Source organism: Gopherus evgoodei, chromosome 8 (assembly GCF_007399415.2).
Source record: "Gopherus evgoodei ecotype Sinaloan lineage chromosome 8, rGopEvg1_v1.p, whole genome shotgun sequence".
NCBI lineage: Eukaryota > Metazoa > Chordata > Testudines > Testudinidae > Gopherus > Gopherus evgoodei.
In genome coordinates this window covers 30,006,790-30,021,544 of record NC_044329.1, presented here as the reverse complement: position 1 = coordinate 30,021,544, position 14,755 = coordinate 30,006,790, and the positions used below count along the sequence as shown (strand labels likewise).

Genomic DNA, 14,755 nt, shown 5'->3' with positions numbered 1-14,755 from the left:
GATAAAATAAAAAAAGAGCAAGTAAAAAATCACTTAGAAAAGTTAGATGCCTGCAAGTCACCAGGCCCTGATGAAATGTATCCTAGAATACTCTAGGAGTTAATAGAGGAGGTATCTGAGCCTCTAGCTATTATCTTTGGGAAATCATGGGAGACAGGGGAGATTCCAGAAGACTGGAAAAGGGCAAATATAGTGCCCATCTATAAAAAGGGAAACAAAAACAACCCAGGAAACTACAGACCCAGTTAGTTTAACTTCTGTGCCAGGGAAGATAATGGAGCAAGTAATTAAAGAAATCATCTGCAAACACTTGGAAGGTGGTAAGGTGATAGGGAATAGCCAGCATGGATTTGTAAAGAACAAATGGTGTCAAACTAATCTGATAGCATTCTTTTATAGGATAACGAGCCTTGTGGATAAGGGAGAAGCGGTGGATGTGATATACCTAGACTTTAGTAAGGCATTTGATACAGTCTCGCATGATATTCTTATAGATAAACTAGGAAAGTACAATTTAGATGGGGCTACTATAAGGTGGGTGCATAACTGGCTGGATAACCGTACTCAGAGAGTAGTTATTAATGGCTCCCAATCCTGCTGGAAAGGTATAACAAGTGGGGTTCCGCAGGGGTCTGTTTTGGGACCGGCTCTGTTCAATATCTTCATCAACGATTTAGATGTTGGCATAGAAAGTACACTTATTAAGTTTGCAGACAATACCAAACTGGGAGGGATTGCAACTGCTTTGGAGGACACGGTCAAAATTCAAAATGATCTGGACAAATTGGAGAAATGGTCTGAGGTAAACAGAATGAAGTTCAATAAAAATAAATGCAAAGTGCTCCACTTAGGAAGGAACAATCAGTTTCACACATACAGAATGCGAAGAGACTGTCTGGGAAGGAGTATGGCAGAAAGAGATCTAGGGGTCATAGTGGACCACAAGCTTAATGTGAGTCAACAGTGTGATACTGTTGCAAAAAAAGCAAACGTCATTCTGGGATGCATTAACAGGTGTGTTGTAAACAAGACACGAGAAGTCATTCTTCCACTTTACTCTGCGCTGTTTAGGCCTCAACTGGAGTATTGTGTCCAGTTCTGGGCACCGCATTTCAAGAAAGATGTGGAGAAATTGGAGAGGGTCCAGAGAAGAGCAACAAGAATGATTAAAGGTCTTGAGAACATGACCTATGAAGGAAGGCTGAAACAATTGGGTTTGTTTAGTTTGGAAAAGAGAAGACTGAGAGAGGGGACATGATAGCAGTTTTCAGGTATCTAAAAGGGTGTCATCAGGAGGGAGAAAACTTGTTCACCTTAGCCTCCAATGATAGAACAAGAAGCAATGGGCTTAAACTGCAGCAAGGGAGGTTTAGGTTGGACATTAGGAAAAAGTTCCTAACTGTCAGGGTAATTAAACACTGGAATAGATTGCCTAGGGAAGTTGTGGAATCTCCATCTCTGGAGATATTTAAGAGTAGGTTAGATAAATGTCTATTAGGGATGGTCTAGACAGTATTTGGTCCTGCCATGAGGGCAGGGGACTGGACTCGATGACCTCTTGAGGTCCCTTCCAGTCCTAGAGTCTATGAGTCTATGAGCTCTGAATATCCAGCTCTCTCTGACAAAGCTGTCAAGTATCTTCTGCCTTTTCCCACCTCGTATTTGTGCAAGATCAGATTCTCTGCGCTGGTTGGCATCAAAACAAAAAATGGAAATCATTTTATTGACATGGAGCCCCATCTTTGTCTTAAGATCACAAATATCAAGCCACATATCCCCGCGATAGCATCTGGTCAAAAGCAGTTCCATCCCTCGTCCTAAATAGTTTCGATTGTACTGAAAATTTTTCAGTACCGAAATAGTAAGTATTAAAACTAGCGCTTTCTTCACTAACCTAACCAAACCAGCATATTTTAATTTCAGATTGACACGAATTCACCATACATGCTGTTCTGCCAGACTGTTGATTTGCTTCTATTATTTTGATTATTTTAGTACTATTTCTACATGTAACTATTATTTCTATTAAAAGTTTTGTTTCAACTATATGTAATATAATTTTGTATTTATTTCTAATAAACATTTAATCCAGAATGAAACGAATTAGGAATGTGTTATAAAAATGTGACTATCACCCTCCCTCCACAAATTATCTTCGCCTGAGAAGAGGTACGCTGGTAAGAGAAATGTCTCAAAAGGGGTATGCAAGTGTTGTAAATTTGGGAAACACTGGTCTAGAAGAAGGGCACAAATACCAAATTTGTGTATTCTATAATTAAATTTCACCAACCAAGTAACAAGTGTGAATTCCTAAAGCACTATAACTGTTACCGTGGAGTCACAGAGTGTCCCCTGGGGCACTCTGGTCTATCTTGACACTGAGGCAAGCCTGCCTTTGTGATAGATGGTCCTTTACACCAAACATCACAATATTTAGGTTACTCCCAGTCCCAAAGGATCAGTCACCTAACCCTGGTCAATTAATTGTATCTCAAATCTCAAACCAAAAAGATAAGACAGCCTACAATGGCCTATCTGCTCGTAGCAAATATCTCCAATGGCCAGAGTTGGGACACTGGATGGGGGGGGCTCCGTGTTACTGGAACAATTCATAGGGGTGCCTTAGCCAATGCCACCTTTTCCCTAGTCATGCCTCCTATACCATCTGCTGGGAGAGAGGAAGTGTTGAAGCAACTACAATGGATCTGAACCACATGAGGGGAGTCCCCATGCAGAGACATTTTTCCAGGGACTGGGTATGCTGGGCTTTGCACCACTATGCACAGGTGGAATAGCACATAGTGGGCCAAAGAAGGACCCAGGGTTGGAGCCACAGCACAGAAAATATTGACAATATTGCAGGCTGTTGTGTTAGATTTTGTTGCTTAATAGCTGTTGTATCTAATTAAGTATTTTATAGCTCCCTGTACTTGGAAGGCTTTATCAGAGGATGTCCAGAGAATATTTATCTAGCATCACTTTTACTGTTTGGTTATTACTTTCAGAGGATCTGCGTGCACGTGCACATGTATGTATTGTGCATGCCTATATCCTTGAAATTGTGCAGATGCAGTCTTCCACTATTACTGCAAAAGGGGCTTTGGGACTGGATTTTGTTTGAGGATTTCCATACTAAGAATAATTGACCTGCTCATTCCCTTGAAGAAGTTTGTTTCAAAGGCAAGTTTATGCTCAGTTTCTGGCAGGATCTCAAGTCCTGAGTACTGAAGTGTAACTTAATTATTTAGGGCTCAGAAGAAGGATGGTTTTGAACACTCTGGAACTGTTCATTATTAAAAGTTACACAAATCTAAGGAAATGCACTGGATTCCACACACAGTACCTAGAAACAGCTGAGCAATGCTTGCATATAAGGAACTTTTATAGAAAACAGTATATTGTATGAGTACAATAGAGTCAGTGCTCTTCTTGTTAATAGTGGGGGTTGTATAATTATGTGCAGCCCTAAAGCTGTTTCCCGTTTTTAAAAAGCCATTTTTCTGAATGATGTCAGATCATCTCCTAGGACAGGAAAGGATCAACTATGACTAGAATATCACTTGGCGTGAAAAGTTTAAGGACTCTTTTAATGTGCATATCCACATTGTATGTCACTGGCTTTCTGTGACACTTGCAACTTGGGGTCAGGAACTGACCCTACAGTCCTTACTCAGGCAAAACTCCAGCTGAAGTTGAGAGAGCTTGAGTGTTAGGTCTTTTGAATCGGCGCTGTAAGGTTTGTATGAGATAATTATTGCACCCAGTGTAGCTCAGTTGCTAAGGAATCACTAAATGTAGCTAGAATTGGACTGTCCAGTATTGAGCGAGCCCACCCTTATTTAGTCTGTCCTGCCATCATAACAGGTACTGTCATGGGGCTTCCTCTTGAACTGCTGGATCACCTCCGTTTAGTAAGGCCTGTAGTCACAAGAGCTGGTGGATTTATCATCCCTGGACAGCATGGATAGAGCTGTTTCAGCAAAGCCAATGAGCTGTGTTGGTAGCAGATGAGTTACGCCTTGTTAATTTTCTTTGCCACAGGTGAGCTGTGTGATGAGGTGATCAACCACTGTGTTCCCGAGCTAAATCCATGCAAACATGAATCCAAATGTATCTCCCTTGATGGAGGATTCAGGTGAGTGTCTGTGTATCCTTGTCTTCACATGTTGGGCCAACTAATTACAGTGCAGTCACACTTGTGATGAGCTTGACCTAACGAGCCAAACTGAAAAGTAGTATGTGTGAGGTGGTGTACTTCAATTTTCTTCCAGCTCCTCAGAATCCTGATTCAAGAATAATTAGTGCGCTTCCAAAGCAGAGTAACTATTCTCAAATAAAATCAAGCAAAGGACAGCAGTTACCCTTTCAAAAACCTGCCAGTTGCCCTAGATTCCTCAGGGGACACAGGTTCTCTAAGTATTCCCTGTAGTAAAATGGAAAATACTGAGGTAATAGGCAAGGTTTTAAGGGTGGCCACTCTATGAGCAGGCTGACATATCAACATCACTTTTGCTATTCTCACATAACAGGAGTCTTTGGTCCTCCCTTCTCCAAGGAGAGCAGAATTCACCACACTGAATGACCTCCACGTGAAGCATAGCACAAACTTCAACACATGGTGATTAATTCTGGCAATTAATCATGTAGTAATTGTAACACTGCTGTTGTGATTGAAAAAGCGATCACACACTATAGTGTAGCTAACAAAAATGACAGCTAAAATTGTCCGTACCATATATTTTATTAATATCGTACTATTTAGGCACAGCCCTGACCAGATGGCGGAAATGAACTGAACATAAACAGATACGTACCTATTTTCAACAAAGACAAGATATCCCTTTTTCCCTCCCTCACTTCCAAGATTTAGGAAAAACTATGGCTAGTCCCTGAAAACTGGATGCCTGGATTAGATTTGCACTCCTTTCAATGTTAGGCATAGTCTTTGGAATGTCGTTCGAGATGGATGCATACTGCATTTAGGAATGGGGAAATTGGAAAGAAGGTCATCTCACTGCAGAGTGTGGTGAACTAGTCACACAGTCAGTGCACGCTGGTGTTTCCAGTACAGAAGATACATAGATTCATGCATGGTTCGTTCAGGTTCTGTGTCTTTGGTATTGGAACTGCTAGTGTGCACTAATAGGATGCATAGTTCATCACACTTTTCAGACATATGACCTTCTTTCCAGTGAATGTTTCCATGTGACAGTCTGCCCATATTCAAAAAGCCCTCCCTTGCTTGAATGTCCAGCCAAACAACAAACAGTTCAGGAAACTGAAAATAAATCTTCTCATTAGTAGAACGAGTTATTATCATGGCCATATGCAGAGGGATCTGTCTGACACTCCCCAGTGACACACAACTCCTATAACAAGGCTCACTTCATGCATTAAAAAATCCCATTATAATTCTCCTCTGGCACTCAGTTTTTTAAAAATCACATTTAAATCAATAGGGAAAGGCTGGTCTTGTGTGTCTAAAGCACAAGGCTGGGAATCAGGGGATCTGGATTCTGTTCCCAGCTCTGCTACAGACTTCCTGAGGAACCTTGGGCAAGTCACTTCCTCTCTCTGCACCTCTTTTGCATAATAGGAGTGATACTAACCTACATCCCAGAAGTAAAGTAAAACTTAATGTCTAGAAAACATTTGGAGAATCCTGGATGGAAGGTGCTTGAGATGTGCCTAGTACTAATATGCATCATCGGCAAAGATGGGCTTCCAGAAGAAGTTAGCAAGAGTGAGAGCTTCTACTTACTTTGCTACTCCTGAGGGCATTCTGTGCCAAAAAAATTCAAAATTCTGCGCACAATATTTCAAAATTCTGCAAATTTTGTCAAATAAATGTGGAGGCTCCAGCATGGCATTGGGGAGCACAGGCCACTGGCTGCACAGAGGTGGGAGATCACCGTGCAACTTCCCCCTTCTTCCTCCCCACTGCCAGGACACTGACTCAGCAATGAGACTGCACCCAATCCTGACACAGCGCAAGGTGCAATGGTAATGGGACTCTGAAAGGAGGTCCTGGTGAAAGTGGTTGGGCTCAGTGGGGGAGGATGTCTGAGTGTAGCGGGGGGATAGAGCTCAGCAGGGGCGTCTGAGTGCGGGGGGCTCAGTGGAGGATCCAGATGCTGGGGTAGTGAGGCTCAGTGGGTTGGGGATCCAGATGCTGGGGGAGTGGGGCTCAGTGCAATGGGAATCTGGGTGTGGGTGGCTCATTGAGGTGGTCCAGGTGCAATGGGAGTGGGGCTCATTGGGAGGGGTTCTGAGTGCTGGGGGGTGAGTCTCGGCAGGAGGGTTTGGTCTAAGGAAGTCTGGATGCACGAGGGTTAGGTGAATGGGGGTGCAGCTCCCTGTACAGGGATCCCTCTCCCTGCAGCTGAGGAGCGCTGGGTGCAGGAAGCAGGCAAAGAGGGGAGTTTGCAGAGCTTCCTGCAGCCGGGGGGAGAAATCTGATCCAGCCTCGGATGCTGTGCAGGGGAAGAGAAAGTCCCATTCTCCCCAGCCCATCCGGGACTAGCAGCTGAGCAGGGTAGGAGCCACCAGCTGGGTCTTCCCCAGTCCTGCCTCCTCACCCACAGTGATTTACCTCTCTGCAGGCAGCCCTGGTCACCCATAACATACTGCTGGGGAACGTCACGTGACTGCTTTTGTGGCTTCCCTTTGCTTCCCCATCAGAAAGCCAGTGGCACAGAATTCCCCCAAGAGTGCTGTTAATAGGATAAGTCACACCAAACTTTCAAAAATGGAGTTCAACTGTGGGAGTTATGAGAAAGAGTGAGGAGGTGGGGAGATTTCAAGAATGCATATAGGGAAGCTGAAGCCAGCTTCCATGCCCAGCCAAAGTTGACAACATAGCCACCTTACTCCCTTCCTCATTGCTCTTTGATTTTGCCATTAGGATTGGGGAGATCAGAAAGAAAGTGGAGAGGCCACAGAGCAGGGCATTTGCCCATTCCAAACTGGAGCAGGGGAAGGAGGTATATATGCTGCAGTAGCAATCTTGGCTTCACTGTTATCAGTGTCTAACTTAGCACATGTTGTGGGAAGGAGCTGTGTCCTGTGAAGCACCTAACATGCTTCTGCTTACTAAAAAATAATAAATTAGGTTCGTGAATTTCAGGACAGTTAAAGGGAGTCAGAGCAAAATTGTCAGGTAGCCACACTACAAACATATGTTCCTATAGCACTGGGTCCTTCAGACAGCTGAACACACACTATTCTCTGCTAACCAGACATCCCATGCAGGGTCACATGGCTTGTTGACAGGTGAAGGACTTTGGGAAAGAGCATCTTCCAACTCCTGAAGACAAGGAAACTGTTAAATGATTTAGGACAGTTCCTGAAGTAACCTCCTCTGAGCGGTACAATGATACCTGCAACTACCTGACATTGCTTCAGACATCCTCATTCAGCTAAGCCATTATTTGACTAATCCATTAGTTGCAGCATGTTACAAGGCAGAGGTAGCATGTCATTTTCTGTGCATGGTTCAAATTCTCTGAAAGGTTCCAAAACTGAACATTTATAAATTAACTCAAAGTGCTCGGTGTCATTAGAGGGATACTGCTGACTGCTTTGATCACAAACTTCTTTGAGGCAGGCTGCGAACGAGCCCTTCAAATTCTCTGTCAGGATAGGTAAATCAGAAGTCCCCCACTTAAGATAAAAGGGAGTTGTGAACTCACCCAGGTGCGGGCAGAGGGGTTTTGCTTATATTGTTAGTGAGGTGGGTTTGTGAGGGAGGAGGTGAGAGAGAGAGAGAAGGCAGAATACACACAAACAGAGAGAGGGAAGAAAAGAGCAAAAGACAGTATGACTGGAAAAAGCTAGAGAGAATGAGCTTTTGAGTCTGGTGTTAGCTAAAGAGACTGGAGGCTGTAAGCTAAGAAACTACTCCTTTTATTCTTTGTTCCTCTTGTGTTCAGAGAAGCAGGGCTTAGTACATGCCTTGTAAACAAACAATTGGAATGTTCCCAGGGACCTGAAATTTGACTAGCTGCTCAGGTTGAAAGGGGGCATCAAGTGCTTGGTGAGATAGCGCCAAATTATCCAACCTAGAGGTGACAAAGTTAAAAAAAAACCAAACCTGCAAAATAACAGAAATTTCAGATCGGAAAAGAATTCTGTGCTTCTAAAGGGCACGGCCAAATCTCAGCTTAGGAAGCAAACTGACATGTTTGTATGTGCTTTTGGCTGCACTGGGTTCTTTGCTGTTTTTTCTTTTCTTTTTTTTCTTTGAGCTAGAATTGCAGGTGGCTTTCTTCACTTCTAGCCTCCAGATCTTTATTGTGCTATGATTATTAAAAGGCCAGCTTTCTGTATCCCAGACCAAAAAATTAGCTAATGCAATGAAATGCCTTTAAAAATAACTTCAGGGAAGAAGCATGTTTTTCCACTCACTGTGGCTCTGTTAGAGCACAATATAAATATGCTTTATTATTCCGAAGCACGGAATTACTACCTGACAGCATGGAACACTGATTTAATGCAGCCCTGCAGAGAAAAGTGGTGGTTCCATCATTACCATGATGGCCAATACACATCATAAAAGTGATACATGGCAGTTCTGAATAAGGAACTGCACATCATTCGTTATTACATCACTTTATATTAGGACAACAGGGATCAATAAAAAACAACAAGATTAAATGCTGCATTTCCCCCCACAAAGTCTTTAGATGGATGTTATTTGTTTGCAGGTGTGACAGAAACATTGCTGAAAAACTTTGTTCAGCTCTTACAGAGTTTGGGGAAGGAATGATCTTGGGTTTGTTTTATTATCTCCAACACTACGTTATTCACGCTGTTCCTATAGCCACCAAGATGTATTGCATGCCATTATGATATCTAGAGGTAGAATGTCAACTAAAGAGTGCCTACGTATGGCCGTTACCGGGACCCTTACCACACTGAGGGTGGAGAAGGAAATTGGCGAATCTGCACAGCATCAGATCTTCAAACCTCAACCACCCCATGCCCTACCCCTTTCTGGCCCCTGAGGACTGCCACAATTGCAGAATCTAAGTTATTAGATTCTGTTCTAGTACTTACTTTTTCAGTCACTCACATTGCTTTCTCAGATAAGATTATTTTGGTTTCAGACTGATGTGTCATTTACCCAGCCGCAGTAAGTGCTAGGTGTGTTACAGATGCTATAGAAGGCTAGATACTATGGTGCTGGCTGCTTTACCAACCACATCTAAGGATAAAACGTGCCATGTAAGAGTCAATATTATTAATACTTACAAATGTCTAAAAGAGAGAGAATCATCACGTATAGGGATGTCACAGGGTGCTCCACTCTCTGCTGGAGCACCTCCTTCTGGCCGTGTCTGAGGATTAGCACTGCCAGGCTGGTGCCCCTTCCTGTGGTTGCACTCTGTCACATTCGCTGTGTCTCACTCTCTTGGGACTCAATTGTTCCCACTTTGTGGCTTGGCCCTCTGGCCAGGTCACTGTAGTTTCCCCTTCCTGGGGCGGGGAGAACTTTGCATTCTCAAAGTTTCTTGGGACCCACTGCCCGATGCCATCTTCTCTTTCACTGCCCCTTAACAATGCCACTACCCAGTGGCTGGTAGGGGAACCCAGGCCTGCCCTCTACACGGGGTTCCCACCCAGGGACCCTACAACAAGCAGTTGAGGGCTGCACACTCCAGAACTATATTGCTGTATCGTTGGGCTACTTCCTACCTTGCCTTCTCTCACCCTGACAGTGACTGCCACCTCTCTCTCTCTGTAGCCCCTTCTACTCTCAGCTACTGGGCTTTAAGTATGTCCCTCCTGTTCCGGGCCAGCTGCACTTCCTCTTTAATTGACCCTTGTTACTCCCTGGCTCCTCCTTCAGGTGGCTCATCTAGCCTCCTTAACCTCTTCAGGCCTTGTGTGGGGCGGATACCGCATCATAAGTGGTCACTCCTGCAACGTGTTGAGTGCCCTCAACTCCTATTGCCCTCAATGGGAACTGACAGTGCTTGGCACTGCGTCAGAGTGGGCCCATAATTCCCTGATGGGCAAACACTAAGTGATAATTAATCACATACAAGTTCTCATTAAGGAACAAATCCTAAACTCAGCACCCAGTAATTGTCCAGGGAGTGGAGAAATCCTTCTTCTACCATTCCTCCCATCCCTTCCCCTTCCCCCTCCCCACCCAGGATTATGGAGTCTCTCTGCAGAGATTTCAGCCTAATATCTGAAGTAACATCTTATAATGCACTTGGCCCTCCAAACCCCCTCTGGGGCAGGGGAGAACAGAACAGGGGTATCTGCATAGCAGTGGATCCTCCGGTGCCACCCACCTTGGCTTGCCTATCTCTCAATCCTTCCTGCCCCTGCATATGTCCCCACAGAACTCTTGTGGGTCAGGGCTTTATGCCGCATGGAATACATGCCCCTACAGAACCTACCTATATCCCCAGTGGAGCTGCACCCATTCCAAAGGAACTTTGCAGCTAGGAAAGGAGGTTACTTTTGCCCTTAAGAGTGTGAAAGCTGAAATCGTAGCCACTCCAAGTGGGGTAATCCAGAATTCAGGGAGATACAAACCTGTGTGTTGTAAAATACACATGCACATTAAGAGATAATTGGAGCTCCTCCTTTGTTTTGGTTTCAGTGATATGCTTATTATTTTCCAGCTGTGGAATAAAATCCAGCTGGGAGAAGTGAAATGTGGTTTATGGACTAAAATGCCTTCAAGCCAGACTAAAATTTAGTGTCCACAGGCTAGAAAGAGTCTGCTCAACTTTCCAAAAAGATCTGTTCCTGGCCTGAGACCTTGGATGCCAAATTTCAGCCTAGAGCACATTTTTATGGTCAAGTTACAAACCTCTGAAAATAGGGTTTATAATGGAAATGCTGACACAACCTTAACACAACAAACTTAACAACTGTAATAAAAAATAATAAAAAAGCCGACGCTTGCAGTTTTGGTTGCATCCCATATCATTTCATCCTAGGAGTGAGTTGCCACCTAATGGCAGGAAAGTGGCATTGCATCAGTATTTCAGCAGGAGGTGTGATTTGGAAACATTCTGTTACTGCTCTCATAGAGTATCTGCCATGAAAAAGCAAACAGGTGGTGGACTAAAAACTGATGATCACCTCCTTTAAATTTGCTTTTGCCTTTCAAAGTCATTTACATGATTTCATTTATGATTTGTGTGCACATTCTCTTTTGTCTGAAGGCTGAAGACCTCTCTGTCCCTAGTGGCTGCTACGAATTAAGCTCAAATCATAAAAGAGTAATGATTAGGATCCTCTTTTCCCATTCTTGCATGGACTGTACTACCTCTGCAATGTATCTGGCCTCCATTGCCTGGGATCTCCCAGGCAGGCTTCCAAAATGACACTCCTGTATGTCACCTCTGTGCTCGGCATTCCTGCTGGGACTCAGCTGAGTAGATGCTGTTAAAAGTAGAAAGTAGAATCCTTCTAAATGTTGAGTCAGTAACATGTCAAACACTTTTATAAGCTTAGCCAAGTGAACTTAGTTATCTCATATATCAAAAGAAGGCATGTGCATGACCATGCAATGCCACTCTTTAGCAGCTTGGAAAAGGGACTTTATATGGTATAGTATTTGCTTTGATGCCCTAAGATGTGTAACATCAGCAGTCAAAGGAGCTCAAGCAGTTCTGAAAGTTAATGTTTAGCTCTTTCTTTGACTGTTCTAAGAGTGTTTTCTCTGCCATTCTTACACCATGAACCATATACCTTGATCAAATCGGACATTGACCTGTGTGTGTGTTATCACGATGGATGCTAAAGATACAGCCTTCTGATGGTGATCTTCCTTGTGTTTCAGATGCGAGTGCCTACCTGGCTACAGTGGCAAACACTGTGAAACTGACGATGATGATTGTGTGAGCCACAAATGTCGCCATGGTGCAGTTTGCGTAGATGCAGTCAATGGCTACACCTGTGTCTGCCCCCAAGGGTTCAGGTAAGCAGAGAGTTGTGCTCATCATTCAAACTGTGTGTACTCTCTGCATAATATCTGGTCTCTTCCTACAGCTGCTCAAACTAGCGTCTAGATATGGTATTTATCCATAATTTACTGTGTGAACTGGTGGCTCAGTGCTCTTAATCTTGCAGATGGGCTGGGGCCAGATACTCAAGTATTCTCTCCTTACTTGGAAAATAGAAAAGATCTCAGGGCCCGGCATATTGTCCAATACTCTGTTAGTATGTGAGCGACCTAGATTTCAGCATTGGGCCAGCAGCAATGAGGAGAGCTTGGAGGGGTAGGAGAGGAGCTGTCCACTCAGCAGGTAAATGAGACTGCTTTGTATCACTCTGCAGTGACCCCTCTGTCTGACAGAGGCACAGCAGTGCTGTCAGCTAAGAGGAATCGCATCAAGCCCAACTTGCCACCAAGATGTGGGCTATGGAAGTGGGGCAAAGTGGCAGAGAAGCTGAAAAACATGTACAGGAGGATGAAATGTCACTCTGAGGTGGTGGCTCTCCACGCTCTGGTGTACTAGAGCAGATAAAGGGTTGTGCTTACACATCCAGTGAGAGAGCTAGAGTTCCTGTTGTCACTTGCTCTAACAGCTATAGCCCTCATACATTATCTGGCCTTTCTAGGAAAGGGGATTATAGAAAGAAGCTTACAGTGCTGGAAATCTGCAAACACCTAAGCAGGCGGAAGGGGTAAACACACTTACTAGGAAACCTGTACTTTACCCCAATAAACAGAGGGAAATGGAAAACCTGCTTGTGAGGGTAATGCCTGTAGCCTTCATTTAAAACAAAAACCAAAAACAATCCTTTGGCTTTTCTGTATACAGACTCTTATTGTGGCCTAACTCATTCTGTTCCATTCCCATTTTAGAAGGTTCTGTAAACTGTCCATAAAATTCATATGGAGAAAAAGCTTGGCATATAAAATCCAGGAGTGATTTCTTTTCTACATCTCATCTTGCTTATGTCTGTGGAACTCCATAGACTCCTGATTCTCGCTGGTGACAGTGAGATCAGAATCAGGCCCATATACACTCTGTGCATGTGTCTAGCACTAGATATATGGCTCTTCACATACCCTATAAAGACTTATTCCCTACTCAAAGAATTTGCAATGTAAGGAGTCAGTTCTGCAAACACCTGGTAACCAGCACTGCACTTAATACTGTGAGCTGTCCCTTTGAAATCCGTGGAACAGTGCAATTAGTAATTATTGCACCAGGAAGTGGGTAGGATCAGTAGGATTGTAGGATCAGTTCTACATTGAGTCAAGACAACAGAAAGTGATTATAAGGCAGGGAAAGAGGAGAGTGAAGTTGTCACTTGGATGATTAGTGTCATGCTTTGAAGACAACTCCGTGTATTTTTTTTATTATATCTGTGTGTAGTTTAATAGCCACACACAAAACACTTGTGCTTGCTGACACACACATCCACAGAGCAGGTGAGTAAAATACTTAGAACAGAAAATGTCAGGGATTTCTCTTGATACTGTTGTTGTAAAATTTTCCTGTGAAAACTGGATTGTGTGGTGTGCCGAGTTATACAGTTTTCCATGTTTTGTTACCAAATAACCTGTTTGTGAAACTTCACCTGTTTGTGGAAATGTCTCTTCTGTTACGCGGAGCTGTAATGAGACCTCATGAGATCCTGGCTCCATGTCCTGCACACACCTCACTAGAGAACATGCAAGTTCCATCAGAGAAACAACTGGGATGTTAGGTCACGTGGAGGTCTAGCCTTTTCAGCTGAGATATGTATACCGACTCACCCACAGCAGATCCAGCCCTCAAAAGATAGGGTTCTGAATGTTCTGTGTCTGTGGGTGGATGAACTCTGCACAAGTCAGCCTGTGCATTTCAAGTCTCCAACTCTGACAGCTGCCGATATATCAGACTTCTGAAAATCTTGCTGTCTGATGAGAGTGCTTCTCCAAACGGATTCACTAATCAGTGCCTGAGGTTAGATGCTGGCTTCCTTCCAACTGAATCTTTTCTGTATTTGAAACAAACAGAGAGAGAGAAATACCTGAAAAGATCAGCCTGGACAAAACAAAAATTGCATGGGCATTTATTCTGTGCATAGCAGTGTTTTCATTCTTCTATTTCATCCTTATTCTTTTTTCCTCAACAAGTATTTTTACTGCAAGTCAGTCAGCCTCCTATTGAACTGACAGTGTATTTACAGCAAAGTAAGCAGCAATTTCACAGGACCAAATCTTACAAATATAAGAGAAACCCCTAAATTTCTTAGGCAAACCTTTTCCATCATGTTCCGTTCTCTGCTTAACTCCCCTGGTGACTACATCAATACTTGGGCTAGAGAGGGTACGAGGTAGACATTTTCTTGGTAGAATTTTAATCACTGAATAGCCTTGCTATTTGTTAGCATATTCAAGGATTTGGACTGCAGACTCATGCACCTCTACACTGCCTATTCAAATCCAACTCAAGCCAGTTATCAGTTGGTGGTGATTCTAGGAGACCCCAGCTAGAGTGGTGATCTGTTCTGCTTTTTAAGGAATGTCTCTCAGTTGGTGCTCAAGAGGGAGGTACTAACAAGCATTTGAGAGTGTGTCTTCAAAAAATCACACTAAGGATCATATACTGAATAGAGTTGGTTGGAAATTCTATGATAGAACATTTTCCTATCTATATGTAAATGAGTCAAAAATGAAATGTTTCATGGAGATATTTCAGTTTTGACCCCATTGCAACGGAACCCAGGTAGAGTTCTGATGGAAACTTCTCTGATTTCCTGCAAGCTCACCTGCCCAGCTCCTTGGCAG

General features: G+C 43.5%; 1 protein-coding gene across 1 annotated transcript in view; it reads left to right on the top strand.

The window, feature by feature from the left end:
* Nucleotides 1-14,755, top strand: part of SLIT3 (slit guidance ligand 3) — an 811,508-nt gene that overhangs the window by 748,814 nt on the left and 47,939 nt on the right. The window contains exons 29-30 of the mRNA XM_030572932.1: nucleotides 4,042-4,135; nucleotides 11,810-11,947. Of these exons, the coding sequence (XP_030428792.1) occupies nucleotides 4,042-4,135; nucleotides 11,810-11,947 (232 nt within the window). The remainder of the gene's footprint in view (nucleotides 1-4,041; nucleotides 4,136-11,809; nucleotides 11,948-14,755) is intronic.